Source organism: Phocoena sinus, chromosome 9, assembly GCF_008692025.1.
Source record: "Phocoena sinus isolate mPhoSin1 chromosome 9, mPhoSin1.pri, whole genome shotgun sequence".
NCBI classification, from domain to species: domain Eukaryota; kingdom Metazoa; phylum Chordata; class Mammalia; order Artiodactyla; family Phocoenidae; genus Phocoena; species Phocoena sinus.
In genome coordinates this window covers 95,522,585-95,545,317 of record NC_045771.1, presented here as the reverse complement: position 1 = coordinate 95,545,317, position 22,733 = coordinate 95,522,585, and the positions used below count along the sequence as shown (strand labels likewise).

Below are 22,733 nucleotides of genomic sequence, written 5' to 3'. Positions count from 1 at the left end.
TAGGGTATTTACGTGTCGCACGTTAGAAGGAACAAGTCTGTTTTATGGCTCTAATTCTTCCTTTGGGGATTCTAGTGACCTTTAAAGACAGGAGAGCAAGTAATCCCTATAAGGAATATCCTAGAGAAATCCTAGACACTCATGAAAACCACACTATTTATACTGGTGGAAACTGACTTAAATAAGTACCCATCTTGGAGGGAAAAGCAGAGGAGCCGGACCATCCAGGCCCTGGGCAACCTGGAGGCTTCCATGGAAGGGATGAAGCCAGGCCCTGGGCTCTGTCCTTGGATGATGTGATGGGGATATAGGCCTCTGGTGTTTTATAGCCCTCAGACGGCCTCCTTATCTATTTAGTGTTTTTTAAAAAATCAGGAAATCACCTCTATCTGGAACGTCCTGTTACTTCTAACTCTGCCAGGGATCACTGAATCGCACTGAGAATGGTTACTTTCGAGGATGATATGGAAACTGACCAGAAGTCTGGTTTGTCCCTGGAATCCTTTGGAAGTGGAATGCATTTCTTCACTGAAAGACTTTTATGATGAAATTAGCCTCTCATAGTGAGTAAAACTGAGACATTTATGTGTAAGGCAGATGCCATAATAAAAATAAGATGCTGGTTTAAATACTAAGAGCTGTGAACATTGTGGGATTGTTATTTTTGTACGACCATGGCCTAAATCAGGTTGGTAATGAAACTATTCTAAATGAAGAAATTCAGTCTTCAATGTGCCTGAAAGAAAGCTTTGAGTAGGTACCACATTTGTCATTCAGATTGGTTTTCCAGTTTCATCTACATGGATGGTACTAAGTTCCAGTTTATGATTTATTTTTTATTCACTATAAAGTATATCTATTCATTTCTATAATATTATCTATAGAGTCATATTCATCTATTACACTTCATTAAATTATCTCAAAGCATATGTTGGATTGTTATCTTGTATCAAGGTCCATCTCTGGTGAAGAAAATATTCCCAATGAGTTTTCTGGAGACCAAGTGCCTAGACTTTTTTCTATAAAGAAGGCTTACCTTCTACTTCAGTTTTCCGGGGACCCCAAAATTGCCATGTTCCTGTAAGCAGGTGTACCCATGCTTTGAAATAGAAACCCTCCGTTATTTCTTAAAAGTATCATGTTTGATTTTCCTCTTACCTAGTGGTATTGTGTTCTCATTCTGTCATTAAACTTTAGTTTGATGACTCTGTAATATAAATGTGACCTTAGAAAAGGCAGGAGTGGGCCTCTGGGCCACATTCATAGCTCTGCCCTAATTCAAAGCTCTACCATCTACCAAATTGAAGGCAAATGGACATTTAATTTTTAACTCTCCATGTAAAGAGCATTGTATTAAGTTGGCAGGTGTTTAAGTGATTTACTAACCTCCAGAATAGAACTTCATCAGTGGAATCTTCTTGAAGTCTCAAAACTCTTATAAATGCAGAGAATTAATTAATCGATTGACTGATTGATCTAATAACCAGAGGCTTAAAATTGACTCATGTTATCTTATTATAATGCTTGCAGGGTTTTTCTCCCCCAACCTTGGAAAATCTGTAAACAAACCACGTCCCAAGCTTTTAAATGTTTCTTGGGACTTAGGCTGTATAGATTATGGGGAATTTAGGGCAGCATTCCTCCATCTTGGCGCTACGGGTGCCAGACGATTCTTCATGGCGGGGTGGGGGGGGCTGCCCTGCCCATTCCCAGGTGTGCAGCAGCTTCCCTGGCCTCTAGATGTTTCTAGCACCCCATGAGTTGTGATAACCAAAATATCTCCAGATGTTGTCACATGTCCCCTGCGGGCAACATCGCCCCCCCCCCCCCCGCCCGCATCGAGAACCATTAATTTAGGATAACGTATTTATCAGTTTTGTCAGTAAAAGCCGTAAGTATTCCGTGGATCAGATAACTACAGAAATCATGGGGAAATGCGGGCATAACTAAGCTGGATGTTTTTAATCTTAGGATACTTTAATTCATTTTTTTCCCTTCGGCTCATTGCCTTAAAACGGTGTGCATTGCGGTGGGGAGGGTGGAGTGCGGTGCGACAGTGGGAACCACTGTCTTTGTCGCTGGCGGTGAATTAATGATGAGCATATCTAAGCAGCTGTCAGATTCATAAATCACTGGAAATGAGAGGGAGAACACATAAAAAGTCTCTCCCTTTTGTTTAGCAATTTATCATTTTGTCTGCACATTAATAAACAGAGCTCCCCCGAGGTAAGCCCCTGGAAGATAAATATTTCTCCCTAATTTCCTCAATTGTACCCAGTAGATCACAAGTGGAGGAGAGAGGTACTTGTCAACGCCGGTCGCAGGCTTCTTATCCTTCACTTCTTCCACGCGGGGTAGTCGGAACAGATAATGGGTACAGAGTCCAGCCGCAGGTAATCAGGTTCTGTTTTGTTTATACAACAGGCACCAGATTCCCCAGCCCCCGGCTGTCAGCCAGGCCAAGCCGAAAACGTACACTGTCCATATCACCACTGTCCGATCATAGCTTTGACCTTCAGACCATGATTAGGACGTCTCCCAACTCCTTGGTCACCATTCTCAATAATTCCCGCAGCAGCTCTTCAGCAAGTGGCTCCTACGGCCACTTATCTGCAAGTGCAATCAGGTATGTATTTTCCCCAAATCCATGATGTGTTTCTTTAATGAAACGTCACTGCTCGCCTGCACCTTGCGTTTGCGGTACTGACTACCTACAAGGAAGGATTGCAACAGGACACCGGGGAGGACCCGGCATGCAGATGTAGGTCACATTTCACTACGATGAGTCCCAGAGCCAATTATTGGGCCGAAAAGAATTATTTTGCAGACATCAGTTAGCAGCCCATTTAGAGAAATCGTAGTTATTCAGGAATGGAATCCCCTTCCTAGAGACAGTGAGTAATGGCAATCTTTTTATCTTCTTACTAGTTATAGTTCCCTAGAAGGAAAACCAACTTTGTACCTGATTTGGGCACACTTACAAGGACAGGGACAGAAATAAAAAAAAAAAACAGAAGTGGGACTTGCCTGGCGGTCCAGTGGTTAGGACTCTACACTTCCACTGCAGGGGGTGTGGGTTCGATTCCTGGTCGGGGAGCTGAGGTCCCACAGACCGTGAGACATGACCAAAAAAGAGAAAAAAGACCAGACGTGAGTCTTGTCTCATGGGGGAAAAGTGTGCATTGGGAGGAAGAAAGAAAAGGGGACCGAAGGGTTTTAAGTCTAAAGGAATTGATGGGTCTTCCATGATGAATATACATATTAGGGAAACCCTAACAGTCCAGAAAAAGAAAAACTGTGTTAGCAATAGTCACATACCATATTTACTAGAAATGATGAATACCATTATTTTTTGTCCTTAATGTTTCCGTTACGGTTTTAATTCTTTGCTTGTTCAGCTATCAACAATCCTCCTTGGCAGGCAAGTTAACGTTTAAATATTATAAATCCCCATTTTGATATGATGTCGTTTTCTTCAGCATCTGTCTTTTAATATGGTCAGGAAAGTGTGGAAACACGGAACAGAGCAAATAACTCTGATTGTATGATAGCAGTCTGTACTTACAGCGGGGATTGTTTCAGGATTAGCCGATGTAGACACGAAGGTAGGCTTTGGAGTCGGGCAAAACTGTAGTCAGATTCCAGCTTTGCCACCAGCTGTACAGACCTTACTTGCCTGTAGGCTCTGAAATTCAGTCTTCACATTTGTAAACTACAGACAAGACAGCCACTGTAGAGGAAAGGAGTACCTTTTATTAAAGCTGGTGTGTATGGGCAGGGCCTGGATGAAGACCCCTGCCCACGGGCAGAGCCGCAGGAGAACTACCCCTGGTGGTCCATCCAGAGGATGAGCCACCGGGGCCCGGCCATGCTACCCGCAATGTGATCACCCCAGTCTGGCTCCGAGGAAGTACGCCCATCTCCAAACCATGGCCTGGCTGTTCTGCACTCCTGGCAGATTTCCCTGGGCTCATAGATCGCCATCGACCTTATCTCAGTTTGCTGAAATCATATCATTATTATGTGGCTCGACTAGAAGTCATAGCATCAAAGTGGTGGAAATGAGGTCCACGGTGAAATTCACAGGAATGATATTCACACAGAATCACTTTGTGAGCGTTTTTTCTTCCCTTCTGCTCTCTGCCCAGCTACCGTGACTTTTCAGAGCCTCTACAGGACTTAGATTCAAAAGCGGTACACAGATAGTCTCAGTGCTGTCTTTTTTCTTACCCTGGCATCTTCACCCGTTTCCTCATCTCCTCACCTTTCCCAGGTAATCTAGTACCAGTCCTTGAGAGACTGTCAGTATCCTGACTTGGAATAATTGTTGTCCCCTGCCTCCGAGGAGCTACCACAGATCTGATTATTCTCATTTGAGCTGGAAGCAGAGATTCCTAAGTCCAGTCAGGCCCCAGGAGACCCGTTTGCAGTCAGGTGACCAGCGCCGTCGGGCACACAGTTCTTTCTTCCCTTCAGCGCCTCACCAGTCTGTCTTCTCTCTTGCAATCTGACCTCTCATTCTTCAATACACAGCCCCTGTGTGCTAGGATAAGATGTAGTTTCTGATGCATATAAAGTAATACAGATAACCCAAGATGAGATCGGCTTGCTGGAACAATACAATAATTAGAAGAATTACGACCAGCACCACCTGCCAGTCCTTTAGCCGGAGTAGCGTTAGTGCTTCACTTGCTCTGTTCCAAGTTTCGCTTTGTGAAATCTAAAGACCGACTGGAGGACTCCTCAGTAAGCGGTAGGGCCGGTGGCTGACGGGAAAGGAAGCAGCATGAAGAAATCTACAAAGGGTAACTTTCTCAAGAGGGAAAGATACAGGAGTGCATCTCATCTCTGCTTTGTACCCAGGGACACGGCAGGCACAAGAAGCGCTCACTGTTTTCATCTGACAGCAGTTTTGGAAAGTGTAGTGTTATTCTTGTTTTATGCATCAGCACGGAGGGTTTTGCAAGAGGACCAGCCCTCCAATTCCTTGCTTTTTAGTTTGCCCCAAACACGTTTGACTTGCACACTTACGTGTTTTCTAATCCTAATCTGCTTCTCGTGTTGTCAGTGCATACAGTAACGGGGTCAGTTTCTAAAGATGTTTTTCAGTGTGTAATGACACACATTCAGTTTTCTAAAAAAAGTCTCCTTCACGCGTGTATCCCAGTTCAAATGCTATTCTCTAAGAGGCTGGTAATAGTAGGGACCACTGTTCGAAATTCTCCCATTTACTTGCTCATCTAGTAGTTGCTATATGTCTGTCTCTACTAGAATACAAATTCCAGAAGGTCTAGGACTGTGTATGTTTTGTTCATGGCCACACTTCCCAGCTCACAACATCTGTGCCCTGTCACCTTGATACCACTCAACAGATATTTCTGGAGTGAATAAATGAAGGAGCTCTTTAATGAGCCATTAGAATTCTAATCGCCCTCCTTATTAAAAGGAAGTTTCCATGTGGTGGATGAATAATGCTGGCTTTCAGAAGGTTATAGTGTATATGGATAGTATATCGTATAGCCATAGGTTGATAGCTGTATGGAGATACAGAGGGATGGACACAAAATAAAGGGATAAAAAAGCAAATGTCCATCTTCAGTTTGTATATGGTTCTTATGTTTATGTATTTACTTAATAATTCAGACTGCTATAAGAATTCCATATAAAGCACATATTTATTCACAAAAGCCTAGCTACATCTTAAAACATAGTACTTGATTGTGGCTAACTTATTAAAACATATTGTCCAAATGTATAGCAAAAGTCTTTTTTATATCATAACTGAGGACATCATTCAAAAAAATAACTCCGTGCACTTAAAAGGATGTTGTGAAATAGTTAACTGTCTCAAAAAGTTTTAACTTCTCCATCACCCTGAAGACTCCTGTCTAAGACTAGCTGATTCACGTTTATCACATACAGCCTGTTAAGCCCCACCCTCTCTGGTTAAGGCTAGTATTATAAATATTCAGTTAATGGCGTTAAATTAGAAATAGTTTGACCTCTGCTAATACCTTCCCCTAGAAATCGAACTCCCATCAGAGGAGAAGGTGCTTCAACTGACCCTCATCTTCCATCTTCTAGCAAAAGTAAAGGGAACGAAGAAATGAGTAATCTATTCATTTCTAACCCACCAGTTACAGCTTTCTCATTTTGGGTTTAACGGCGAAAATGAAGATGGCTTCATATCCTTAGTAGTTTCAGGTCTGGTTCGGCCAGGACAGACATCTCAATGAAGATGAGAGCTGAGTGCCCAGAGCACAGCTTCACAAATCAGTGCGTGTTTTCTGTGGCTGGCACTGACCAGCTCTGCCCGGTGACCAGAGAGCAGGGGTCTTTTCTTCTGCACAGCATCAGCCCTCCCAGACATCAGGCCCCGGAGTAAGGATGCATCTGGCAGGTCCAGTGCCACTTCCTGAGAATGGTAGGAATCACCGCAGCCTCCACAGCAGCTTGACTCTGCGCTGTTACCTGCCATGAGTCAACTCATTTGTGTCAGACAAACAACACGAGATGACTTGGGTGGGAAACATCAAAGAATAGATGAATCCACAGCCGAATGACCAGGGTCCTGGAAACTCTCTTGACTGCATCTTCTGAAAACTACGAGACAACATTCTCTTCCCCTAGAATCAGTGAAAACAATGAATCCTCACTAAAAAGGATAGTTTTCATTTACTTCCAGGTGTGGCCATTGGTTTGAGGTAGTCTTCCATTTAATCCGTGACTCCTTCATTTCGCAGATATTTGACTGCGTACTTAACTGTGTGCTGGTTGCTGTGCAGGACATGAGGGCTGCAAAGATGCATGAGAGACACGATTCCTGTCCTCACGGAACTCACGGAAGGGAAAGGCCTCCAATCAGCACAGGTTGGAGGTGGGCAGGGCCAGATCATGAGCAGGGTGGACCGCTGATCCCAGAACCATACGAAGCCTTCGAGGCCCTGGTGAGGCTGCATTGTTTTAAGGACCGGGGAGTTTCACGGGCTGAATCAAAGGCGCTCAACTGCTTACGTGGGCGAAACTGCCAGGTCTAACTGAATTTCCTCTCCTGTTCCCCTTATTTCCTTCTCTCTTAAAAATCCTCCAATAGGAGGTACGACTAAAAGGATTGGAAGGAAATGCTGTTTATAAGAGGCATATAATAATGTCTGGCGATGTTTTTAAAACGTTGGTGATGCTTTTTCTGACCATGTCTACATGGCTGACCAGTTACACGATTTGGGTGCTTCAGGCCAAATCTCACTGGAGAGTGTGTTACTGCTATATGTGTTCTTGGAGGTTTTGGCTGTTTAGTGGCAACCCAGCTTCTAAAACCTTTTAGGACTCTTGCATCCTATAAAGCCTAATGTATTTTTGTCCAAAGCAATGTTGAAAGAGTGCATATGCCTCGGTGTAAACATTGGGATGATACTTAACTCATTTTGTGAGCGTGTGGGTCTTTATGCGTGGGCTCATTACTTCTTCCGAGGCTGCTGGGTTTTCCAGTGAACTTGCCCCGGGGGGCTTTTATGGATGGACGTGGAAGCTTTACTTTTTTACTTTCAAATAGAAGCACGTGCATGCGTGTGTGTCCCTATACCGACATGTATACAGATGATAATGGCTGTTGGCCTGTTCTCTGCAAAACTGGGAAGAATTGTTCTTCCTTTGAATGGCAGCTGTGGTACAGTAAATTCCACAGCTGGAACCAGAAAGTGGACGACCTCATTAGTATGACAACCACAAAGTAACCACAAAGTTGGTTTTGATTAGATGCCTCCTTCTCCCCCTTGCTCTCTCTTTCCTTGAAGCCAGTTTCTGAAATTTGGGGGCCCCCATGTTACAGTGTGGACTGTTGCCTGACTCCACCTCCGGTACTGGTTTCATGAACAAGAAATAGGAGAGATGGGACACTGAAAAGGAAATAGCATCTTTGGATTCGTCAGCCTATATAGAAAACTGGGTTAACTGCAATATGAAGGTTTTTTTTTTTTCTTTTATCAAAGTATAGTTAATTTACAATGTTGTGTTAGTTTCAAGTATACAGCAAAGTGATTCAGTTATACATTTGTGTATATATATTCTTTTTCAGATTCTTTTCCATTATAGGTTAGAATTTTTTTTTTTTTTTTTTTTTTGCGGTACGCGGGCGTCTCACCACTGTGGCCTCTCCCGTTGTGGAGCACAGGCTCCAGACGCACAGGCTCAGCGGCCATGGCTCACGGGCCCAGCCGCTGCACGGCATGTGGGATCTTCCCGGACCGGGGCACGAACCCGCGTCCCCCGCATCGGCAGGCGGACACCAGGGAAGCCCCGTTATAGGTTATTACAAGATATTGAGTATAGTTCCCTGTGTTATGTAGTAGGGCCTTGTTTACCTCTTTTATATATAGTAGGGTGTACATGTTAATCCTAAACTCCTAATTTCTCTCTCGCCTGCCCCCTTCCTGCTATCCCCTTTGGCAACCATAAATTTGTTCTCTATGCCTATGAGTCTGTTTCTCTTTCGTAGATGAGTTCATTTGTGTCAGCATGTTTTAGATTCCACATATAAGTGATATCAGATGATATTTGTCTTTCTCTGACTTACTTCACCTAGTATGATAATCTGTAGGTCCATCCATGTTGCTGCAGATGGCATTATTTCATTCTTTTTCATGGCCGAGTAGTGTCCCATTGTATATATATACCACCTATTCTTTATTTATTCGTTTGTTGATGGACATTTAGACTGTAGCATGAAGTTTCTTAATCCCAATGCCCGACCTGAAGAAATACATTATAAAAGCATCACATGAGTTTCTTTTAAGGAAGTCTTAAAAATTCACATCTGAAGAAAACTGACCAACTAGGGCAGTTGAAAAAAAATGTGTGCATAGGTCGTTAGCATTGATTTTACATTTAAAACATTTCCTAAGAACCTATAGCTGCTACATACTCTTCTCTCCTCTTCACTTTGGGTAAGAGATGGTGCCTTTGTGACTCAGGCCTTCCTGTGACCACCCATGTCAGGGCTCTGCTCTGGTTTAATTCTCTCATCAGTCTCTGGCCAGCCCAGCTCCATGCCTGGTCCTCCAGGTCAGGGAGGGGTTCCGGAGATGAACCCGGAAACTGATGATGAGCCTTTCGGCTGAGTTCCCGGCAACCTCCCTCGTCCTTTCCCACATTAGCACAGAGGAACCCCAGCACTGAGACTCAGTGGAAGGAGATGTTCCATGCGGCTCTAAGGAAAAACTATGATTTTTTTTTTTTTTTTGAAAATGGGTAAATGCCATGTGGATTGACGTCATTAAACAATAAAATAGAAACTTTTACCTGCAAGCACGCGGTGGCTGGGTGATCCATCCTCTTGCCGTCTTTCTATACTTCCGATTTATTTTTTTCTTTTTTGGCCGTGTTGAACGGCATGCGGGATCTTAGTTCCCTGACCAGGGATGGAACCCGTGCCCCCTGCAGTGGAAGCGCAGAGTCCTAACTGCTGGACCGCCAGGGAATTCCCCCCAGTTTTTTTACATTCACTTTTAGTTAGAAACAGATCTCTTCAATGTTGTAATTGGCTCTATCTGCCCTCCCAATATGAAGGACTACAGCGGCCCACATCACGCTGCTTTATTTATTGTACTGGTATTAAGTTATCCAGCCCATCCCCCATCCTCTTACCCTCCACCATATGCAGAGTTCCTGAAGTGTTTTTAAAATACATTTCAGGTTTGTCTCGCGTGCTATTTTAATTGGTTTTTATCTTTTTGACTTGAATATTAATGACTTTGAAATGCCTGTATGTATAATAGGGTTGAATACATCTTAACAAATGATCTTCTACAGTATGAACTTTTAGTGTCCCCCACTAATACAGCATTTCTATAATTAAATGTGAATTTACAGATTGATCAGAGAGGTTCTGTACAAATGTTGACACACATCACTTCCTTGGTGTGAAAAAAATAATGTTTGTTGTGAAAGTCAAGCATGATTATGGATCTCAAAGTTGTATGTATTGATTATACATTTGTATAATTTGTATACATTTGTATAATTTGTAACTTTCCAGTTACAAATAATTATTTTATTCTTTGGATATATAAAAGGGATCTGTAGAAAGTACTCAGCTAAAACTTGTTGAATTAATGAATGAGTGTGTGGATTTTACGATATTTATTTTTTATTTAAAAAAATTTTTTTATTGAAGTATATTTGATTTACAATTGTGTTAATTACTGCTGTATAGCAGATTGATTCAGTTATTCAGTTAAACATATATGATGTTTATTTTAGTTGTTTAACATCCTGTCTTTCTAATTACACCCCAGATTTCAACCAGATTGAGCATAGTTGTTGAGTTCCCAGACAGAAGAGTTCCAGATAAGGGGGGGGTTACTGGGCTATTTACTGCAATATTCAGAAATAAGACCCGGTTTGCAAAATTTGACCCCAGTTTGAAAAGTGTATTGACAAAACGTTACTTCGGATTTGTGATGGAGAATAAATACATCAAAACTTTCTCAACGATTCAGACTTTGGAAATTTTAACATTAAATTTTTGGAAAATAGAAGAAATAGTTTCCACTCAGCGATTTGCTGATCACTTTTAACTCAGCTCAGAGCAAAGAATAAAAGGGAAATTGACCTCAGTAGTTATCCTTATTTAGAGTTCGGTCCCCAAGTCACTGCCTACCATGGAACGAATGCTCCTTTAAGGTATTTTATAAAACTAAGACTTCAGTAGCCGTAAATCGGTTTTGATGGGTAAAAATTATACTTGGTGGATGAGGACACCACACACACTATAGTCAGAGATCGAAAATCCACATTTTTCTCATTTTCTGCTTTTTAGAAAAATACAGGACAGATTAACATTAGAATTAATTTATTCTGGCTTTCTTTTTTCTTCCTTTTATAATTTTTCAAAAATTTTATTGGAGTATAGTTGATTTACAATGTTAGTTTCAGGTGGACAGCACAGTGATTCAGTTATACATATACATATATTCATTCATTTTCAGATTTTTTTCCCATATAGGTTATCGCAGACTGTTCTAACTGTTGTCCTAGAAGACTGTTTCTCCAAGTGTTCTGTGAGGAACGCTAGTCTCTAAAATCTCCAAATGTTGCTACGAACCATATCTGGGGTGGGACATTTGGAACACACATTCAAGTATTAAACCGTTCCAGGGAACCCCGGGGCTGTATTCCTCAGACTTTATCACCTTGGCACTTCTTTTTCCTTTCCTCCCTAACACTTACTTTTGGATGACTGTGTTAGCACATTGCTTGGGAAGATCTGGGCCATCTGACACTTTCTAGCGATCTTATCGATTAAATATAGATTAACAGTTGCAAGTCACATTCTTATAAATGTGTGTTTTTAATTATCCCATCTCTCATGTAGTCATCTAGAAGAGAAGTAAATGCGATAAAAATTTTTTAAATTATACTTGATTAAATGTTGAGTGAAGAGAATTCAAAAATCAGAACATAAACTTAATTGCTCTTCAGTTGATCCAGAGAAAAGAACAGGGTGAGCAGAAATGTAAAGGCTTTGAGGTCATAAAGCTCAGGTAGACCATGTTTTAGACTAGACTGTCTCCTTCTTTTTTTTTTTTTTTTGCTGTACGCGGGCCTCTCACTGTTGTGGCCTCTCCCGTTGCGGAGCGCAGGCTCAGCGGCCATGGCTCACGGACCTAGCTGCTCCGCGGCATGTGGGATCTTCCCAGACCGGGGCACAAACCCACGTCCCCTGTATTGGCAGGCGGATTCTCAAGCACTGCGCCACCAGGGAAGCCCGACTGTGTCCTTCTTGAGAGGAGACAGAAGCGATGTATAAAATTTTTCAACAATGTCAATACTTTGTATTTCTAGGAAATTATGGAACGAATACATGAACTGTTTAGGAAGATTTGTTTTCAGGGCTTCTAAAAAGAGAATTTACTTTTCAAAGAAAATTCTGACCTCTGTCAACCAGCAGTCTGTCCTCAGCAGCTGAAGTTCTATAAAAATGCACAGAGGACCTTTGTACTGTTACTACCTTTGTACTATTTTATAAACACGTTGTCAAATTGCTTTTCTTTGAAGTGACTGTTCTGAGTTCGGTATGCAGAGTAATGGCCCCCAAAGATGTCCACATCTTACTCCCTGGAACCTGTGAATATATCACCTTACAGGGCCAAAAGAATTGTGTAGCTGTGAATCAGTTAAGAGTTTTTGTTTGTGTATTTGTTTTTTTAATAGTCTTCGTCGCAGCTTTGTGTGTCATAGCAAACCACAACACCCTGAGATGCAGCAAAAGAACGCGCGTAGAACATATAAGGAGCGTACATAGCAAGCGTGCTATACTTAGACTCTAAGATACCATTCAGCAAAGGAAATGATTGGAGCTCAACGAAATGCAGCAACATGAAAAGATATCACAAGCACAATTGTGACCAAAGAAGCTGGACACCAAAGGTTACCTCCAGAGGTTACCACGTAGACTTTAACACATCTGAACTTACAGTGTGTGGCCCAGTTTTCCCCAGTTTTGAACTTGCTGGTGCAATCATGCAGTAGGTAATCGTTGGTGTCCAGTTAAGGGTTTTGAGATGAGGAGATGATCAGGTGGCCCTAGTATAATCACAAGGGTCCTTATAAAAGGGAGGCAGGAGGGTGTTGGAGTTAACAGGGAATCAGAGGAGGAGGTTGGGTTGAGGTGGGATCGTGAACCTCGGATGGAAGCAGCCTCTAGAAGCGGGAAGAGGCCAGGTGCCAGGGATTTCCAGAGAAACGCAGTCCTGCCCGCCCATCTGAGAATTCTGACCTCTGGAGCTCTAAGGTGGCAAGCGTATTTTGTTTTAAAACAACGAAGTTTGTGGTGATGTGTTGCAGCAGCAAGAAACTCATACCTAATGGGGGTGGTTCGGTCACTCACTGACTCATCTCGAGGGGCTGCCCCGTGCCAGGCAGTGTTCCGGGCACCAGGGGTCAGTGGGGGACAAGACAGACCAGAGCCCAGATCCCCTAGACCTTCCATTGCAGAGGGAGGGAGAGAATATGGTTTCAGAGAGCCTCATCCTGCAGCGAGAATACAAGTGTCAAACCGCAGAGCATCATGGGTGAGGAGCTGCAGAGGGGGCTTGTTTTGATGGGGGCCTCAGGCTTAGGAGGCCCCTGTGTCTGAGGAGGTGACATCTAAGCTGGAATTTGAGTGACCAGAAGGAAGCAGCTAGGCTGGCTTCTGGAAAGACACAGCAAGTACCGGGATGCAGAGCTTAGGAAGACAGCTCACTTGAGGTCAGAGAGCAGGGGATGGTGGCCCCGATCCCCTGGCCCCCCCGCCACCGGTGGGAAGTTCTCGGAGGTTCTTTCCATGCATAGGCTTTGTAATCCGGAGCAAGCAGCCTTCCTTCCAGGAGCTGACGGCAGCGCCCGCTGTTGTGGGGTGACACGAGGTGTTCCCCTGTGTCCACTGTTGCCCAGCTCTTTGCACGCAGAGGAGAGAGGGTTTCCCTTAGCAGTCCCTCCTTATGAATAATCAGGGACTGCTAAAAATCGCTGGTCCATCCTGTATGTTCTCATATCCTTTGGAATCTGATAGTTGACATGGATTTTAGGGAAGGTTTATTCCTGTCCCCTGGTTTGACCAGCGAAAATGCAGCCCCAAAAGGGGATGTTACCCACATGGGTTGAAAGCTGTCGCAGCCTCTCCTGCATCTGAGGTCAGAGACTTCGCACCTGGGGACGGGGGCTGCAGCACCAAAGCTGGTCCTTCCTTTTGTCTTCTACATATTTTTAAAAGTAAAAAATCGACCTACTCTGTCTGGCTATTAACATTTGTAAATTGCATTACATACAAAACTGAGGGCATTTTCTGCCTTGTGAAACGTTTTCTCGAATGGTCTGGCTTCTTAATTGGGTCCTGACTTTCTTGAGCCCCCCAATATTGGGCCCCCCAGAATGAGAGGTGTACATGACCCAAGGGGCCCCCTTCCCAAGCCCACCTGCTCGTTCAAGCTCATGAAACTCAGGAAAGACGCATGGAGGTTTGTGCAAAGTCCATATCACATTATAAATATGTGTGTAGTGGGATCTTTTAGTTTTCCTTTGTTTTTTTAATGAACAGAATAAGGTAGTTACACTTAGTAATACCCATTCACCAAAAGGAAAGGAGGGGGGGTGGGTTAAATCATTGTGTTTTTTGATGAATGGCTTGTACACCAAAAAATAAATTGGACAAACTGGCATAGAGCTCAGTGAACATGAAATCAGCTATTAGAAGAAAGCTTGTGAACAAATTCTGAGGCAGATATGCATCTTTTGATTAACGCCCTATCAATCATCCACACAGCTACCTTAGCTAAGTCTTGCTGTAATCATTCATGGTTGCTTTCCGAAACACTGGCAGAAACTATAGCGCTGCAGAAACAGAATATTATTAGTGATTTCTCCCTAACTTACTGTGAACAATGACTGTTTTCACCAGGTTTCTGCTCTCCTTTATTAAAGAAATACAATACAGAATGAAAGGAGAGTTCCTCCAAGCCCTGTGAAATTCTCCTAGGGTATTCTTAATGATATTCAGTCTTAAATGGGCAAGCTATTGTAACGCAAGGTTCTCCGTAGGAATAATAGTAATGTAATCCCATCGACACCACCTTTTTATGGATTGTAGTCAAATGGGCAAAACGTGGAGTCACATTAATGAAGGGAGTATGTCTTCGGCGCTATTACTTAAAGTTGTTGAAATGGTTTGAATTTTGTTATTGTAATTATTATAGTCTCAGTTAATGCGCTTAACAGCAATAGTAATTAACCCACCAGATTGGGAAATTTGCATGAATTCTACCTTTGACTTTGCAAGAAACCCTGATTCTTTCTGGGCCTTACACAGCAGGATGGAGAGAATATCTACGTATATATATATATATATATATTTTTTTTTTTTTCTTTTCCCACTGAGTGTTTTTAAAGGAAGAAATTTTCACAAATGCCATTACAGTGTTTCATGCATTTTTTTTTAAGCCATCGGCAAATTCCTCAAGAGCGTTTCATTCTTTTAAGAGGATTGGGTTCCTAAACTATGGCGGTGCAGAGGACGATTGGGCACTGCCTACTAGTCCAGAAATCCTTAGGTGATGGTGTGACTTCCTTAGAACTTCCTGTAGCCTGGGAAATACTCTGGCATAATGAAGTGGTGACAGGCATTAGCATGTATAATGGGCGTTAATAGACATTTAATGCTCCTTAGCTGCAAGAGGGAGCGGATGCTCTCCCATTGGAATATTCCGCAATCAAAGCCCATTGATCACCGATTGCAGCCAGGAGAGGTTAATCCATCAGCTTCTGTAACCAGACGGCACTGATGGAAATTCTTTAGGTGGCATTCAGGATGAACCAAGCTTTCCATCTTTACAAACAAATGAGTGATATGACAAGCACGGTGTTCAAAACACATTTAACCAATTGATTTCCTTTCTTCTTGTAATAAGATCTGGAGACTTATGAAAGCGTGCAGGGTGAGCATAGATGAAAAGAATTGCTCCGTGCACGGGAACATGTGGGATGCGGAGCTGAGAAAAGTACTATAAAGCATGTAGTCACCCATTCTCTTTGTTATAGAAAGTTTGTTATTGCAATAAATAGTTGTTATTGAGCCGATGCCTTTTGCTTCCGTTCTGCTGAAGTTTATCTCAGGTCTGCGTGTCTGTGCCAACGCCCACGCGTGTCCTGTCTGAGCCGTCAGCTTTCTCTAGGAAGTTTCGAGATGTTCGTCGATCATTTTTACCTTCTAATTTAAATGCCCAGCCCTGATGCGATTTGGGGACAAAAAACTAGGTATAAAGGTGCGCTGGTCTCTGTGTCCCGTGTAAATGATGGTTTTCCCTTTATTTCCCACCCGCAGCCCTGCCCTGAGCTTCACCTACCCTTCTGCACCCGTGTCTCTCCATATGCATCAGCAGATCTTAAGCCGACAGCAGAGCTTAGGCTCGGCCTTTGGACACAGCCCTCCGCTCATCCACCCCGCCCCAACTTTCCCGACACAGAGGCCTATTCCCGGGATCCCTACGGTTCTGAACCCTGTTCAGGTCACCTCCGGCCCTTCCGAGTCCTCACAGGTGAGAGAGACAGCTCGATGACCTGGTCTGTCTTGGGAATCATAGAGGAGAGCCACGGGGCCACATCAGCTGTGAATACGCGCAGGCCAGTGGCATCCTCACCGCTTCCATACTGCAGCCTGTGGTCCCAACCCAGGGCTGTCATCTTCAGATTCTGTGCCGTGTGTATGCTCCTCAAGAAACGAGAGCGTCTTCCACTAGAGTCATTTTAGCCTCGGCGGAAAAGCAGGCTGCTTGATCGGGCTTCCCTCTGACCCTGTGCTGTCTATAGCCCGTTCAGTAAAAATACATCCCATGAGTGGGTTGCTGTCATCTGGTCCCTTTCCCCTGCACTATTAGAGTTCGTTAAAGCCTGGATCCCAGCTCTTTTCCTCTAGCTTTAAAAAGGCCCAGGGAGTTGCTACTTAGGAGTTAAAAACAAAGAGCTGTCTCATGAATGTATATCCTGGCTTTTAAAATATATATATATCGGAGTATGATTGGTTTCCAGTGTTGTGTTATTTTCTGCCGTACAGCAGAGTGAGTCAGTTATACATATACATATATCCACTCTTTTTTAGATTCTTTTCCCATGTAGGTCATTACAGAGTACTGAGTAGAGCTCCCTGTTGCTATACAGTAGGTTCTTATTAGTTAACTGTTTTATATATAATAGTGTGTATATGTCAGTCCCAATCTCCCCTTTATCCCTCCCTCCCCCGCTTCCCCCCGGTAACTATAAGATTGTTTTCTACATCTGTAACTCTATTTCTGTTTTGTAAATAAGTTCATTTGTACCATTTTTTCAGTATATCCTGGCTTTGAACACATTTTCTGAACTCTGCTACCTGGAAATAGGAGCCATATCTGTCATCATTCTAGTGCCAAGGAAGCTCGCTCTTCTCGACTTGTGTGTTTTAGCTGTGGTCCTGCTCATTGATCAGAACTTAATTTTTGTTTCTGTCCCTGCCAATGTGACCCGCAGAACAAGCCCACGAGTGAGTCCGCCGTGACCAGCACTGGCGACCTGGTGCATAATAAACGCTCCAAGATCAAAGCCGATGAAGACCTCCCCAGCCCGGGGCCTCGGGGCCAGCAGGTGAGGGAGGCGCCGGCTTTGGCTCCCTCCAGCCTGGCGTATTTTCACAGCATTGGCTTGTCTACCGCGTTCTTGGCCCGCACATTTAACAAAAGGCCAGGTCGTTTCTCCAGCTCAGAAACAGACACACAAAAACGCAGGCAGCTTTGTGGGGTATAAACTGGAGTAAGTGGGTGGATGTGTTTATTGTTGACCAGGGATGTGAACAGGCTTCAGTCCTTGGCCTTGATCTTGGGCCAGAATTACAAGCTGCTGGCTCTCAGCCTGAGCTGGGCAGACCAGGGATATTCCTTATAATGATCATGTTCTTATTTTTTCTTATGTTGCCACTTCCTACTGGCCAGGAGACCCTGCATAGCCAGGAGGGATCCAGCGACAACTAACCTAGCCTAAGGCTACTTAGATTCTTGTTCTTTACCCCAAGTCCTGGAAGGACAAGTTTAAAAATTCCAGTCTTGTCTCTGCTGTTACTTAGATCCTAAACCTCAATTTTAAAAAGGTGTAGATTCGGACTTCCCTGGTGGCGCAGTGGTTAAGAATCCATCTGCCAATGCAGGGGACATGGGTTCGAGCCCTGGACCGGGAAGATCCCACATGCCGCGGAGCAACTAAGCCCATTCACCACAACCGCTGAGCCTGCGCTCTAGAGCCCACGAGACGCAACTACTGAGCCCGCATGCCACAACTACAGAAGCCCGGGCGCCTAGAGCCTGTGCTCTGCAACAAGAGAAGCCAACGCAATGAGAAGCCCACACACCTCAACGAAGAGTAGCCCCCGCTCGCCACAACTAGAGAAGCCCACGTGCAGCAACGAAGACCCAACGCAGCCATGAATTAATTACTTTAAAAGAAAAAAAAGAATGTGTAGATTCTGCTTGTAATCTTCTCTTGTAGGTTCCCTGGGCCTGATACGGAGCTCAATGAGTATAATTCCCAGAGATAGGGGTTGGACGAGAGTCTGGATGTCCACAGAATCTGGACCTTGCAATGTTCAGGCTGCTTCAGCCCAAACTTGAGAGTGCTTAAGCCCACGTTTCCTTTTTAGGGAGCACTTGGAAGATGGAACGAATGGGGGTCATGAGCTCTGAGAGCCATCGTTCTTCTTGCATGTTGCTGGTTATGCCTAAACACTTGTATACAGCTTTTACCATCTAACCTCAGATTAGATCCCGAATTTACACACCTCATCATCTCCCAGAATTCTGGAAATCCTTTGTCTTTTCATTTCTGCAAAGCTGCCTTAGAAGACTAGAAAAGACTCTACCGACAAGCTTTAGATGCTATGGTTCTTGGGCAGAGAGTGTACGCTTGGAGACCGGAAAGTGAGCCCAGAAGACGTCATCCCTGTAAAAATCCACACAGTGCTTCTCACAGCCTCCAGTGGCAGGGAGAACAGAATTAGAATTAGCAGTAAACCATTTCCCTGGATTCCAACATAGGAGAATAAACAAATTACTAGGCTGAAAAGAATTTAACCGAAAGAACAGTCTTTTGGATAACGACTACATCACCTAGTTTAATTGCTTTTCTTAAGAGATGACATCTTAGGTTGTTCTCACCTTGGTATTCAGGACAGCAAAGTTTGGCCTCAATATCTTACCGACCTTCTGGTTTGGACCGTTCGTTGCCTTTAATCACAAGCTAACAACCTTCGAAGGCATATTGAGTAAATCTGAAAAAAATGCACAGAAATGATTCCATCTTTGGTTTCTTCAATTCACAAAACCCAGCTGATAGACTTGGGCTCTATTTTATTTTCCCCCCAAAAAATTGCATCCGGAGGAAGACAAGCCTACATCAGGTTTTTCATTTCTCTTCTTTTTTTCTTTTTTGACTTTTTATTTTATATTGGAGTAGAGTTGATGGACAATGTTGTGATAGCTTCAGGTGTCCAGCAAAGGGACTCATTTACGCATTTTCCCCTTTAGGTTGTTACATAATAGTGAGCAGAGTTCCCTTTCTCTTCTGTCTGATTTTGTCTCTCTTTCTCCTCCCTTCCCCACCCCTGCCTTTCAGGAACAGCCTGAAGGGACAACCCTGGTGAAGGAGGAAGGGGACAAAGAAGAAAGCAAGCAGGAGCCTGAAGTCATCTACGAGACAAACTGCCACTGGGAGGGCTGTTCTCGGGAGTTCGACACCCAGGAGCAGCTGGTGCATGTGAGTGAAGGGGGCCGGGAAGGGGGCTTTACAGCTATGTGACCTTTCCTGCGGGGTCAGCTCCCCTGACCCCATGCTGAGTCAAGTTTCTCAGCTAGCAGCCTAGCAAACTGGAGGGGGCTTGATGACTTTCTGAGAATAAAGAGAACTCTGAGCCATGGTGCTTGACCTGTTCAGTCAGCTAAAGCTGAGTGTAAAATTCAATAAAGTCTTCAAGAGAGAGCGTAATGACTCTGATCCCATAAGCGAGAAAACACTGTTTTGAGTTAGCGACTTTGATGGTTATTGAGTAATAGTAAGCTGGACATGAATTATTATTAACCTTTTAACCAAGTTTGATTTTAACCAAGACCCAGTAGCAATGGAAAAAACTCATAGAGGTGGGGGACGTCCTTTTTCTCCCTCCTCCCTTTCCCTCCCCAACCCTCACCAGCTAAGGAGTTTCCCATGATTTTAGGCGTCAGTTGGTACTTGCTATGAGAAGTGGGTAATGGTTTGCGATAAGCTGTTAGCACAGTTTCTTGACTTGAAGCCAATCCTTGCGGGCCTCACAGTTCCGTGGAAAAAGCAATATATATTTTAAAATGTGTCTAATGATGTATATTTTTGAAAACTGCAATGTGGTCCGACTGAGAACCTCAGCTCGCCTTCCCACACCAGATTCAGAAGTCTTTCCCGTACTCCCTTGCCAGTTATTTCAAATAATGCAGGGTACCCCCATCTACATACCTGATTAGCCCTGTTTCCTTGGCCCATGCTTCGTCTCTGTTTGGTACTTTCTCAGGCCAGTAGAATCTCCCTGGCACATGGGGCCAGGAGCAGTTGAGATGGAAGGGCATTCTCATCATCAAGGATGACACGATGTCAGAGCACAGGGTTGCATTAAGGCATTAGGATGGTTTGCTACGTGTAGCCCTTTCATAAGCTTTAAATACGACAGCAAATCTGACAGAGTAACTTCCTCGTGACCCCCCCCCCCCCGCCCCGTCACCTACACACACCATACACACCCCCATTCCATTCTCTTTACTTTTACGGTCACTTTTTATTTTTAGATGATCTGTATCGCTTGATAACCCTCCTCCGTTTAAACACTAAGATTATACAATTCCTATTTGTTCTTATCCTCTAATATATACCACATGCTGCAGTTACATTATAGTGTCAAATATATGGTTTGCCAGGTTTTGAGATCCATCATATACAGAATGTTTTGAGGGCTTAACATGACCTCAGGGTTTCCCCCCACCCATTTCTTTTTTGATCATGTCTCCTTGTAATAGTATAGAGAGAATTCTAGATTTCTCTGCGCAGCAAGAAACTAGAAAGTCAAAAGTTTTTAATTAAGGTATATTTCCAGATTTTTCCATGAACTTAATTTGATTCTTTCTCTTTAATTTGATGCAAGTGTTATTTAAAGCCAAGCCTGACTTAACAGCCTTTTATTCTTGCTGATTGTTTTAATGGAAACCACAGACATTGTAACACTAAAGGGGAAAAAAAAAAAAAAAAAAGCTTGGAAGTTTTCTTTTAATGTGGGGAAGTAAACCCAAAGAGGAAAGAATGCCAAGAATACCCTCAGTGATAGAGCAAGTGAACACCGTACATGAGAAGAACTGGTGGCACAAAACCTGCCGTCATAAACGAGATGCTGCTAGGGAGCGCTGCTCGCCTTTTAAAACATCCTTCTGAGAGAGGACACGGTCTCATGGTGCCTTTTCTGTGGATAAGTCATTGCAGTTTCCAAGGAGTGCTGTGATTTTTGTTCAGCTGTTAGCAAATGAGGAAGGAAATTCCAAGTCTACATTTAAAAGAAATTGTGTTCCTCATCAGAGGCCAGTCTTGAGATAACATGTCGGGGGGTTGTGGTTATACCTTGACATTTTCCCTGCCTTGTATGTCACATGAAAACTTTTAAAAGACAGTGGATACTGCAGGTATTTGTATTTAATCTCAGTGGCAAAAGGTTTTAGGTAGGGATGACGCTTTAATAGAGAGATCTGAGTAGTTTTAAGGCAAGGCTGCTTAACCTGTCGACTAAATGGCCACCGTGTTGTCTGCTTTATTATAAAAACTAGGAAATGAATTACATATACACCGGAATTTTTTTATTCCAAGTTGGCAAGAAGAAATGCGTGTCAGGATTAGGAGAAAATCCAGTGTATTTATGATATTAATTTTAGTCTGAGATAAATTATATGAGTTAAGGAAACTTAGTTAAGTGAATTAAAAATTTTAACTTACAATAACATAAAGAAAGATGCTGGTTTATGTCGCTTATTCTCTACCTTTTTACTCATTATCTGACGTGTAGAAATTCCAAATTTGTACGTGTAAATTGATTTTACTTCGCGTGACAGACATATAAGTGCCTTCCTACTCACGGTGAATCTGGTGGCTTCAGCAGTGGCCTGGTATATTATTTTTTGTAGACTGAATGAATAGCTAGTTGAAATCCACCTAACTACTTGGGTGGCAGATGGAAAAAAGACCAGTGGCAAAAAACAGTTTTTTAAGGACAGAGGAAGCATGAACTATTTGCATTGCTATGACTCCCCTTGGACAGAGGACATTTTGTGAATTAGGTGAATTTTCATGCTACAGACAACCAAGAGGCAAGGTGTTAAACCATTCTGATGCTCTGCCTTATTTATAGCCATGACCCATTCTCTTTCCCCCCCTTACAGTTAATAGAAAGATTCATGATTCTTCATGGCTGTCTATCTAGTGTCTGACAGGCCCGACTGCCTGCGAAAGCAAGTCACTATCTATAATTGATATCCTCCCGTGGAATAGGGTGCTGGCTGCAATTGAAGGGCTTTGCTGAAAGCTCTTAAATCCTGACAAGTTCTCCCCTTGTTCTGGTTCAGTCGCTGAGCTGCACGGTTGGAATTCCAGAGTCATTTGAACTTGGTGCAGAAGGGAGACATGTGTTTCGCATTAGCAAATCAGAGTTGAAGAGGAGAATTAGGGACTCGGCCGACTTTGCCCGCCAGGTAGTCTCATTTTCAGCGTAATGCACTCCGTGTTCTCTTGAAAAGATGACCCCATCCCATTACTGTCCGAACAGATGGGCTAAATATTGCCTTTGCCTTCTCTTCTCCTCTATTTCAAGCCCCTGTCCTTCTCCCGTGGTGTGTTGATTCCAGGTTTGCTGTGGGGTCTTTCTCACTGGGATGTTTAATTAATTTCTCTTCCCAGCAAGATAATTATAATTGGGCTTCATGACTCTCCAGCTAGTATTAAATTTGTCATAAATTTAATTCTATGCCCAGAAGCTAAGGAGACAGATGTATATTTTTGTTAGCTGGTTTTTTGTTGTACTTTGTCCCCTTCTTAGTAGCAGTTAAAATAAGAGAGTAAGAAGGATATAGAGTACAAAAATTAATTAAAGTGCTTTCGATTAAGACGGAATTTATTATTGATTT

General features: G+C 43.2%; 1 protein-coding gene across 1 annotated transcript in view; it reads left to right on the top strand.

The window, feature by feature from the left end:
* The window catches only part of GLI3 (GLI family zinc finger 3), a 280,972-nt gene that overhangs the window by 197,946 nt on the left and 60,293 nt on the right, over positions 1-22,733 (top strand). The window contains exons 7-10 of the mRNA XM_032644011.1: positions 2,425-2,626; positions 15,857-16,070; positions 17,035-17,148; positions 19,165-19,305. Of these exons, the coding sequence (XP_032499902.1) occupies positions 2,425-2,626; positions 15,857-16,070; positions 17,035-17,148; positions 19,165-19,305 (671 nt within the window). The remainder of the gene's footprint in view (positions 1-2,424; positions 2,627-15,856; positions 16,071-17,034; positions 17,149-19,164; positions 19,306-22,733) is intronic.